This window comes from Pristis pectinata, chromosome 21 (assembly GCF_009764475.1).
Source record: "Pristis pectinata isolate sPriPec2 chromosome 21, sPriPec2.1.pri, whole genome shotgun sequence".
In the NCBI taxonomy this organism is placed as follows: domain Eukaryota; kingdom Metazoa; phylum Chordata; class Chondrichthyes; order Rhinopristiformes; family Pristidae; genus Pristis; species Pristis pectinata.
In genome coordinates, this window is record NC_067425.1 from 5240732 (window position 1) to 5252992 (window position 12261).

The window sequence follows — 12261 nt, forward strand, 5'->3', positions numbered from 1 at the left end:
GGTTGAGGTGGGTGCTGGAGAGGGTAGAGTGCTATCAATGTAAAATACTTCTCTTCTTGGCACCTTGACCCTCTCAACCAGATCCAAATGCTGCTCTTGGAAATCTGCTATTTCGTTGAAAGGATTTGCTGAGATTATGACAATAGGTATTTTTCAGCTGGCTAAATCTAACCAAATAGAAATCCGTGCTCTCTCCCATGTTCAAATCCAGGTCAACACATCGGTAACAGAACAGTTCTGATCCAATAGCTTTCATTAGATACTACCATTCATTCAATACTACCAGCACGTCTCCATCCCACCAAGGGCCCCAAACACCACTGACCATTGCTATACAACCAAAGGTGCCTACTGAGCTACCCCACAGCCTGTGCTCCTTCTCCCTGCATACAAACAGAAGCTGAAACGAGAGGATCCAGTACAGAGAGTCGTGCAGGGCTGGTCTGAGGAAATAGATGAGCTTCTACACGACTGCTTTGAGTTGGTAGACTGGTCCATGTTCAAAGACTCAGCTGCCAGCCTAGATGAGTATGTCACCACAATCACGGACTTTATCAGTAAGTGTGTGGAGGACTGTGTACCAAAGAGGACAATCTGGGTGTTCCCAAACAGGTAACCATGGATGAACTGGGAGATCTCCTCCCTAATGAAGTCCAGGACTGCAGCATTCAAATAAGGTGACCCTGACCTTTACAAGATACAACCTCCAATAAAGCTATCGGAGATGCCAAGAGACAATCTCAATAATAAAATCCCAGACCAGCTGTCAGTTGTGGCAGAGCTTACATGCTATAACGGGCTACAAAACGAAGTTGGGCAGCATCATCGACAACAGCGCATCCCTTCACAATGAGCTTAATGCACTCTATGCACGTTTTCAACCAAAGGGGATTGGTATGTCACCACCCACCCCAACAGTCTCCAGTGCACCTGAACCCACGGTCACCATTGAGGACGCAAAATCAGTCTTCCGGAGAGTGAACCCGCAAAAAGCATCTGGCCCAGATGGTGACCCTGGCCGTGTCCTTAGATCCTGTGCAGATCAGCTGGTGGGGGTATTTCCAGACATTTTTAACCTCTCCCTGCTTTAATCTGAGGTTCCCACCTGCTTTAAGGCCACTATCATCCCAGTACCAAAGAAAAACAAGGTTACATGCCCTAACGACTACCGCCCGGTAGCTTTGACACCCACCATCATGAAGTGCTTCCAGAGGCTGGTCATGGCACGCATTAACTCCAGCCTCCCAGAAATCCTCGACTCACTGCAATTCACCTACTGCCGAAACAGGTCTATGGCGGTGCCATCTCCCTGGCCCTACACTCATCTCTGCAGCATCTGGACAGTAAAGGCACCTATGTTAGACTATCGTTTATTGACTACAGTTCCGCCTTCAATACTATAATTCCGAGCAAACTCATCACCAAACTCCGAGACCTGGGACTCAACACCTCCATCTGCAACTGGATCTTTGACTTTCTGACCAACAGGCTGCAATCAGTAGGGATAGGCAGCAACACCTCCGCCATGTTTATTCTCAACAATGGTGCTCCACAAGGCTGCGTCCTCAGCCCCCTACTCTACTCCCTATACACTCATGACTGCGTGGCCACATTCTGCTCTAACTTCACCTACAAGTTTGCAGATGATACCACCACAGTGGGCCGTATCTCAAATAACGATGAGTCAGAGTACAGGAAGGAGATAGGCAGCATTGTAACATGGTGGCATAACAACCTTTCCGTCAATGTCAGCAAAACAAAAGAGCTGGTCATTGACTTCAGGAAGGGGTAGTGCACATGCAACTGTCTACATCAAAGGTGCTGAGGTCGAGAGAGTTAAGAACTTCAAGTTCCTAGGAGTGAACATCAACAATAGCCTATCCTGGTCCAACCACACAGACACCACAGCCAAGAAAGCTCACCAGTGCCTCTGCTTTCTCAGGAGGCTAAAGAAATTTGGCATGTCTCCTTTGGCACTCACCACCTCTTATCGATACACCATAGAAAGCACCCTACCTGGATGCATTACAGTTTGGTATGACAACTGCTCTGCCCATGACCGCAAGAAACTGCAGAGAGTTGTGCGGAGCTGTGTCCACATCACAGAAACCAGTCTCCGCTCCATGGACTCTGTCTACACTTCTGGCTGCCTCAGTAAAGCAACCAGCATAATCAAAGACCCCACCCACTCCGGACATTCTTTCTTCTCCCCTCTCCATTGGGCAGAAGATACAAAAGCCTGAAAGCATGTATCACCAGGCTCAAGGACAGCTTCTATCCTGCTGTTATAAGACTATTGAACAGTTCCCTAGTATGATAAGATGGACTCGACCTCACAACCCACTTCATTATGCCCTTGCAGCTTATTATCTACCTGCACTGCACTTTCTCTGCAGCTCTGACACTTGTACTACCTCAATGCACTGTGTAATGAATGGATCTGTATGAACAGTATGCAAGACAAGTTTTTCACTGTACCTCAGTACAAGTGACAATAATAAACCAATTCCAATTCATGCAATTACGATCCACAAACATTTCCACCTGTCCCATAGAACCATACAGCACAAAACAGGCCCTTCGGCCCACCATGTTGTGCCATCCATCAAACCACCCTCACACTACCTAACCCTTTCCTCCCACATATCCCTCTATCTCACATTCCTCCATGTGCCTATCCAACAAACTCTTGAACCTGTCCAATGTATCTGCCTCCTCCACCACCACCCCAGGCAGTGCATTCCATGCACCAACCACTCTCTGGGTGAAAAACCTCACCTTGACATCTCCCCTGAACCTCCCACCCATAACCTTAAAGCCATGCCCCCTCGTCTTGAGCATCGGTGCCCTGGGAAGGAGGCGCTGGCTGTCTACTCTATCTATTCCTCTCAATATTTTATATACCTCTATCATGTCTCCTCTCATCCTCCTCCTTTCCAGTGAATAAAGCCCTAGCACCTTAAGCCTGTGCTCATATTCCATATGCTCGAATCCAGGCAGCATCCTGGTAAATCTCCTCCGCACCCTCTCCAACGCCTCCACATCCTTCCTATAATGCGGCGACCAAATCTAAACACAGTACTCTAAGTGTGGTCTAACTAGAGTTTTGTAAAGCTGCATCATCACTTCGCAGCTCTCAAACTCAATCCCACGACTTATGAAAGCTAACATCCCATAGGCCTTCTTAACTGCTCTATCCACCTGTGACGCAACTTTCAGTGAACTGTGAATATGAACCCCCAGATCCCTCTGCTCCTCTACACTGCCAAGCACCTTGCCATTTACCTTGTACAATGCCCTGGAGTTAGTCCTTCCAAAGTGTACCACCTCACGCTTCTCCGGATTGAACTCCATCTGCCACTTGTCAGCCCAGCTCTGCATCCTATCAATATCCCTCTGTAAGTTCCGACAGCCCTCCACACTATCCACAACACAGCCGATCTTAGTGTCGTCTGCAAACTTACTAACCCAGCCTTCCACCCCCTCATTTAAGTCATCTATAAATATTACAAAAAGTAGAGGTCCCAGAACCGATCCCTGTGGGACACCACTAGTCACTGCCCTCCAATCCGAGGGCACTCCTTCCACCACAACCCTCTGCTTTCTACAGGCAAGCCAATTCCTAATCCACACAGCCAAGCTTCCCTGGATCCCTTGGCCTCTGACCTTCTGAAGAAGCCTACCATGAGGAACCTTATCAAACGCCTTACTAAAATCCATATAGACCACATCCACCGCACTACCCTCATCAATCTTCCTCGTGACCTCTTCTAAGAACTCTATCAGGCTTGTGAGGCAAGATCTTCCCTTCACAAAGCCATGCTGGCTATCCCTAATCAGTCCATGATTCTCCAGGTGTTCTTAGATCCTATCCCTTAGAATCCTTTCTAACAGCTTACCCACTACAGACGTAAGGCTCACCGGTCTGTAATTCCCTGGACTATCCCTGCTACCTTTTTTGAACAAGGGGACAACATTCGCCACCCTCCAATCCTCCAGCACCATCCCCGTGGACGACGAGGACTCACTCCTTACCAGCGGTTCAACAATCTCCTCCCTCGCCTCTCGAAGCAGCCTGGGGAAAATCCCGTCAGGCCCCGGAGATTTATCCGTCTTGATATTATTTAACAACTTCAACACATCCTCTCTCTTGATATCTACAACTTCGAGAACATTACCCTTACCAGCACTCCCTTCCGCGTCGTCAAGACCCCTCTCCTCGGTGAATACCGAAGAGAAGTATTCATTGAGAACTTCTCCCAGTTCCGCCGCCTCCAGGCACATTCTCCCACCTTTGTCTTTAATCGGACCTAACTTTACCCTAGCCATCCTCCTACCCTTCCCTTGACCAGCAATTGTAGCTTAAGCATCTAGACAGGTATGTTTAACAATTTACACCCATCATCATTCCTTGCCTCCCCAGTTAGATTCCAAGGATGGTGGATGTGTCATGTGAGAGGTTAAGCAGACTGAGTCTAACTTGCATTTAGAGGAATGATATGCAATCATATTGAACCATACAAAATTCTTCCCACGATCAAGAGAGTAGATGTGATGTTGGTTTCACTTGCTGCAGTCTCAGACTCAAATAAAGGGCCAGTTGGTAGTGAATTTTCCACAAGAGGGTTTTTGAAGGCTGTCTTCAAACATAATCAAGGCAGGAATAGATAGATTTTTTTTAGATATTAAGGGAATCAATCTATATAAGGTTAATGCAGTAGTGACACTGAGGTAAAAGATCAGAATACTAAATGGCAGACCAGGTACGAGAGACTGAATGGCTTACTCCCACTTCTATATTTTAATTTCCATAATAATCCTCCATCTTGGTACAGAGATGTAAAAGCTAAACACCTTCCATAGTTCATTACATTGTTAGCTGCAGTAGAACAAGGGACATTTGGATCTTTCACTTCATTAGATGTTGAACAATATTAGTAAGATATGTAAAGCATATCCAATCAAATTAATTTTGAAAAAGTCTTGACTCATATAAGATACCACATTATCAATGCCATTGGCGTGTGACAGGCTTCTAGTCATTTTGTGAACATTTTGATGCTCATCTCAAAGAACAGGCAAAATCATAGTACGTAATCTTGACTTGCCATGCAGTAGCCAGATGAGTAATTTCATCTCTTGGGTTTATGCAAAAATCCTCTGAAATGCAACTAGAATCAAAAATACCCAGAATGTACTCATTTTGCTACCACGAGCAAAACCATAAAATACCTCTTCATCAATTTGCTTGGGCGAGGTTTCTCTAAAATAAACGAACCGTTTTGTTGGAAACGGTAGTGGCACAAACTAACACCAAGCCTTAATTTCATTAAGATTGTGAACAACTCTGACATTGAGATTCCAAATCTGCTCCTTTAGCCTGTGCCAATTTGATGGCCTCACCCATGGCTGGGATAGTTGTTTTTTTTCATATAAACTATGCTGGATAGGACTGGGAAAGGAAGTGGGAATCTATGACCCTACTGATGTCTACAAATGTAGCATTGGGTCTGGTGAGGAAAGTGTTCGAATCAGATCATCAGTGCTCACCATCCAGTTATGCATGTAGAATGTTCACTTTATAGTGCACCATCAAACACCATACTTGAAACCAAAGGTCAGAGTCAACACCTTCAGGGACAAGATGGAGGATAGCACTCTGGACTGTGAACAGCCTGAAGTTCTCAGGCAGTTTCTGAGTATAGTAAAAAGCTGCCTGTAATTTAGCACTGAACTAGTAATCTCCAAGCCAGCACAGAAGCAGATGGAGACAAAGGCTACATTATAGTCCTGATGCAGGGCTTTGACCCAAAACGTCAACAGTTCCTACCCCCACGGATGCTGCTTGAGCCTCTGACTTCCTCCAGCAGATTGCTTCGTGCTCCAGATTACAGCATCTGCAGTTCTCTTGCTCCTCTATTACAGTATACTTCGCCAAAACAGGGAATCAGATCCACTGTTAGAGCAGCATTTGCCTTCTTCCACACTTATAATTGCCCACAAACAGATGAGACTAGATGCCAAAGTGGTAAAAGTTTCAATTCTTCACCACTGGTAACTACACATACAAATCAAAATTAATTTTTAAAACATAGGATTTTCCACAAAAAAAGCACTACCATCAGAATTGAAAAGCTTCCTTGAAATATATTACATATAAAAATCCACAATCAGTGTCACACAAGAATCACATCACCTCCAGGAGGCAGGAAGGGGCAAGACTATTTGATGCAAGTGACAGCTTTCTTGCTAATAGTGAGTGAGCATGTTCAAAAATTCTACTTTTCTGTACTTTCAATGTAAAACTAGGCAAGTTACAGATCAAGAACTTTGATACATATCCACTACATACCAAATAAATTGGTCACCATGTTTAGTCTCTCTGCTCTATAATGGAGAAGGGAGATAGGAAATATGAAGAAAGTGGGAGATATTATTCATCCACTTTAGTTACTGTTGTCATTCTAGAGTTAAGTGTCTTCAGTCTAGGCATTTCTTAGTAATGTCTGAACAGTTGACTGACTCAAAATTGGAGCAAAACCTTCCAAACAAATGAATACAGTCATCATTACAGAGGATGGGAAATATTTCTATGGAATCTGGAGTGACTGGTGTAATACGATACACATCTCAATTTTGGGGCTTGAAGAGCCCAAAAAGAGCAATTAGATTAAAAAAAATGTTATTGTCAACATGAACTAAAGCTGATCACACCACTTATACAGCTCAAGAGCAGTTACTACATTCACCACCCAGGTTTAGTTTGACAAATATATGGCAATCTCTATTAGAATAATAGAATCTTGTGGCATTGGTGCAGAGGGCAGTCATTTGTGCACACTCCCTTGCCAGCTCTCAGATACCAATCTATATTGTCCCAGTTCCATTCTCTTTCCCATAGAGTATTTTCACAAGGATTTTTTCTGAATATGGTTCCATTATCCTATCGCAAGTGAGCCTCCTATGTACCTGCAATGCTGTATGATTAAAGAAACATTCTTGGACTATCTCGTCATCCGTTTGATGCCTCTTATGTCTCTAGTTATGAAATTAGAGGGTTGATGTGAATGTATTCTTTAACAGTCTAATTGGTTTCAAGATGAAGAAAGAACTCAAGGATGAGCATGCTATTCAGGTTGAACACAGAACACTACAGCACAGTACGTGCCAACATTTCATCCTGCTCTAAGATCTATCTAACCCTTCCCTCCCACATAGCTCTCCATTTTTCTATCATTCATGTGCCTATCTAAGAGTCTCTTAAATGTCCCTAATGTATCTGTCCCCACCACCTCTGCCAGCAGTGCCTTCCACACACCCACCAGTGTGTGGAAAAAACAAACCTGCCTCTGACATCCCCCCCATACCTTCCTTCAATCATGTTAAAATTATGCCCCCTTATGAGAGTCATTTTTGCCCTGGGAAAAAGTCTCTTGCTGTCCACTCGATCTATGCCTCTTATCATCTTGTACACCTCTATCAAGTCACCTCTCATCCTCCTTTGGTCCAAAGAGAAAAGCCCTAGCTCACTCAACCTATCCTCATAAGGCAGCTATAGGGCAAGCAATTCAGTAAGAAAGATGGGCAGCTACCTTTAAGAACAATATTCCAGAATGCCAAAATAGAAATTCAAGTATAGATTAAAAAGTTCCAAATTGTTCCACTTAATTTAGTTTAGTATTTTAAAACACATTTCTCCATAACAGGAATAATGGCAGGAATTTTCACTGGGATCTTCCCAACATCAATCACATATATTTGCTTCCATTTTCAGTGGGCAAGATCTAAATTCATTCAAGATAATTTTACTTCAAATGCACAATCACTTTCTAATTATAAAATCACAGAAATGGCAATATTATCAGGAGGTTAACTGACACATCATTTATAAATATTCTGGTATTATTGCAGAGACTGCCACAGGCAATCTAAGCTTTCGTTTAACCTCAACTAAAGAAATCCACTTAAAAGTTTGCTATCCATCAAATGGAGAGAAGTATTCCACCTTCTTTCTCTGTAACTTCATTAATATCTGGAAATGTATAACCTAAGAACTATTTGATGAGGAACTAATCTCCCAACTCCAATCCCAATTGCCAGCATAATAAAAAGCGCCTTCCGTCTGTAAAACAATAACTTTCTCGAGGAGATACGAATTGCTGATAACACTATCTATTTGGCAGCTGCCAGCAGATGGGTTACTGGACTGTGATAATTATACAATTACTTCATTCAATAAAAATCTGATCCACCCGAGCTGCTTTGCTTAACAAGTAAACCCACCTCTGAATTCTGACCATGTTCCAGTATTTCTTCAAACTCTTCATCAGTTTCTGTGCCCGATAGACGAGCTGCCCGTGCCATGAAATAAGGAGGAAGCTCTCCTATTGCAGTGCCAGCTCCCTGCAGAGAAAAAATGTAAAACAAGGGAATAAACAATGATTTACAGAATACATGCCTATACATGTGTAAATGCCAAAAGAAAAGTAGCTTCGATCATAATAGCAGCAAGAATATTAAACAAGCCTTTAAGGATGCACAGGGACTAGAACATATGAATTACAAGAAGAAAAAGATAAATGGGAAACGATAGATTAAGCCAATGTTTTACTTTCTCTTTCAGATGCTAATGTTAACCAAGATTCTTCAGTTGGACATCCAACAACAGACAACCAACCATTTAATTGGCAACAGATTTCACTATTCTGTTCAGATTTTTTAAAAACCATTCCAAATGCTGTAAGCCAAATTAATGCTGATGGGGTGGAAAACAGAAAATGTAACTTGAGAAGCAAAGATACTGGAATAACTAAAACTTTTTCAATTATGGTGTCTGGATCAGTGACTGAAATCAAGGTTAAATATTTTCAGGAGCAGATAACCTTGTTTTTCAAAAAAAAAGTTGGATGCCTTCAGATGTCCAGATTTTCTTGCAACTAAGGAACTTCAGTGATATCAACTAACTTTTGTTTTTAAAAACGGCAAGTTATTTTAGCAACACATTTGTCTGTAGAAAATAAACACAGCCCTGATTGTTTCTTGTTAAAGAAATCTACATAACTATCTACTTTTTGTCTGCCTCATATTGGAGTACATAACCCAGCAACAACAGGTTCATGGAGTATAATACACAAAGTATAACAGGTGCATGTCCACAAGAGCATTGGTACAAGTGACAACTGCATGGTCTTCATGGAGACAAAAGATCTAACTTCACACCAAGGACACTATATCACGTTGTGGGCACTACATTTATACTAAATGGAATAGATTTAACAGATCTGAAAGATCAAAACTGGGAATCCATGAGGCATTCTGCATCACCTGTAGCAGCAGCAAGGTACACCAGCACGATCTGTAGAGGCCTGCCCTAGGCCTCACTCTACCGTAATCATCGAGCCAAGGTATCAACCCTAGTTCAATGTGGAAGGCAGAAGAGCATGCCAGCAGCAGCACCAGCCATACCTACAAATGAGATGCCTACCAACTGAAACTGTAACACAAGACTACATACATGTTAAACAGTAAAAAAATAACTTGCAATAGACAGCTAAGCAATCTCAGAACCAAGAATTAGATTTAAGCTCTGCAGTCTTAACACATCTTGTCATGAGGTAATTAAACAGCAAATGGGAGAAGGCAGCTCCAAAAGTACCTCCTTCCTCAATGGCGGTGGAGCCAATATATGGGTGCTAAGGATGGGGCAATCAACGAGAACTGCTCAATAAATGTTCCTTTTCTGCTTCCTCCTGAGATCCCCAGCATCACAGAAGCCAGGTCTTCAGCCAATTCAATTCACTCCACATATTGCGAAATGGCTGAGAGCAAAAGTTATGAGAGCAAACAGCACCCAGCCTCAGACTTAGACTCCAGAACCAGCTTCATACACAGCCAAGCTGTCCCAGTATAGTTACAATACTGGCACCGACACAACATTGGGAAATTGTTTTGGTATGGCCTGTTCACAAAATGCAGGACAAATCTCATCTGGCTAATTACTCTCTCCTCTCAGTCATCAGCAAAACAATGGAAGTTGTTGAGAGTATCATTAAGAGGAACTTACTCAACAATAACCTGCTCATTGATGCCCAGTTTGATTTTTGCCTGGACCACTTGGCTCCAGATCTCATCATAACCTTGCCCCTACGATCTGAATATCAGAGCCAAGGAAAGAGCGTCTTTGACGTTAGAGTCATGGAGCAATACAGCATGGATACAGGCCTTTCAGCCCAATGACTCCATGCCGACTAATTCAGCATTTGACCACGTGGGGCACAGGAGCAGGAATAGGCTTATTGGCCCCCATGAGCCTGCTCTGCCATACAATGTGATCATGGCTGATCCAATCTTGGCCTCAACTCCAAGGGGACTTGGGTATGGTATTTTTCTATACACAAGTTCTCTGGAGGTCAAACATTCATCAATTTCTGCCTTGAATATATTCAATGACTCTTCCTCTGCAGTTCATTGGGATGAAGAATTTCAGAGTTATGATCATCTGAGAGATGAAAGTCTTCTCGTTTTAAATGGGAAACCCGTTAGTCTGAAACTATGCCTCTTATGCCTGGATACCTGCACTAAGCAAAATTCCTCCTCTGCAGTTCATTGGGATGAAGAATTATAATCATCTGAGAGATGAAATTCTTCTCATTTTAAATGGGAAACCCGTTAGTCTGAAACTATGCCTCCTATGCCTGGATACCTGCACTAGGCAAAACATCCTTTTAGCATCCATCTTGTCAACTCCATTCAGGATCTTGTATATTTTAGTAAGATCATTTTCCATTCTTCTAAACACATTACCTCCAACACCCAGGAGGACAGGGGCAACAAATGACGGCCATGCCACTCTGTGCAACTTCCCCTCGAAATCGCACACCATTCTAATTAGGAAATATAGCAACACTTCCTTGATTGTTGATGGATCTAGACTCTGGAACTCTCTCCCAAAAAGAATTACAGGAGGACTTCAACCTGAAAGACTGCAGCAGTTCAAGAAATTAGCTCACCACCACCATCTCATGGATAATTAGGAATGGACAATAATTATTGACCTTATTTGTGATCTCCTAATTAATTAAAAAAAACATGTTTATTTTAGAAAAAAAACTTTTCCCCCAATATATTCTTGGCCATTTGTTGATGGTGCCAGCATTTATTGTCTTTTCCAATTGCTCCCCCAATTGAGCAGCTTGATGGGCCATTTCAGAGGACAGTTACTGTTGATAACATTGAATAACCTAGTGTATGAGTGGCAGATTTCCTTCCTGGAGAACTTTACTAAACCAGGTCAGCATTAAAGACAATCCAATAATTTCATATATAAAGAAACAGAGAAAATCCTGGAAAAAAACTCAACACATCAGGCAGAATCTGTGGAAAGAAAAATAGTTAATGTTTCAGGTCTGATAAACTTCATCAGAACTGGGAGAGAAATAAGTTAGTCTTGGTAGCATATTAACTTGTTTAGGTGGTTAGTCTAGGTCTGCAGTATTTTTTGATTTTCATTTACCAGTAATTTTAAGGTTGCCATTATTGACTTTTTAAAAAAAAAGTATGTATTCTTCAGTTTTCATGATTGGATTCAACCTCTGTATCAACATTCAGTCTTCAGGTCCAAGATTCCCACATGATTCAAAAAGGCATCTATAGTACCGGTGCCTAAGAAGAGCAGTGACCTGCCTCAATGACTATTGTCCAGTAGCACTTACGTCCACTGTAATGAAGTGCTTCAAGAGGTTGGTTATGGCATGAATCAACTCCAGCCTCAGAAATGACCTGGATCCCCTACAATTTGCCTATCGCCACAACAGGTCAACAAGCAGATGCTATTTGACTGGATCTCCACTCAGTTTTGGATCATCTGAACAATAGTAACGCATAGGTCAGACTGCTATTCATCGACTACAGTTCAGCGTTCAACACTATCATCCCCTCCAAACTTATCGCCAAGCTCCAAGACCTGGGCCTCTGTACCTCCCTTTGCAACTGGATCCTTGACTTTCTCATCAGCAGACCTGGATCCGTATGGATCGGTAACAACATCTCCTCACTGATCATCAACACAGGTGCACCTCAAGGCTGTGTGCTTAGCCCCCTGCTCTGCTCTCTTCACACCCACGACTGTGTGGCCAAGCACAGCTCTAATACCACCTATAAATTCGCCAACACCACTGTTGTTGTCTGAATCACAGGTGGTATGAATCAGCATGCAGAAGTGAGGTAGAACATCTGGTTCAGTGGTGCCATAACAACCTCACG

General features: G+C 42.8%; 1 protein-coding gene across 7 annotated transcripts in view; it reads right to left on the reverse strand.

Annotated features, from left to right (window-relative positions):
- The window catches only part of vmp1 (vacuole membrane protein 1), a 150108-nt gene that overhangs the window by 51787 nt on the left and 86060 nt on the right, over window positions 1-12261 (reverse strand). For all 7 annotated transcript variants that reach the window (XM_052035388.1, XM_052035396.1, XM_052035395.1 and 4 more), the window contains exon 7: window positions 8284-8403. In XM_052035388.1, coding sequence (XP_051891348.1) covers window positions 8284-8403 — 120 coding nt within the window. The remainder of the gene's footprint in view (window positions 1-8283; window positions 8404-12261) is intronic.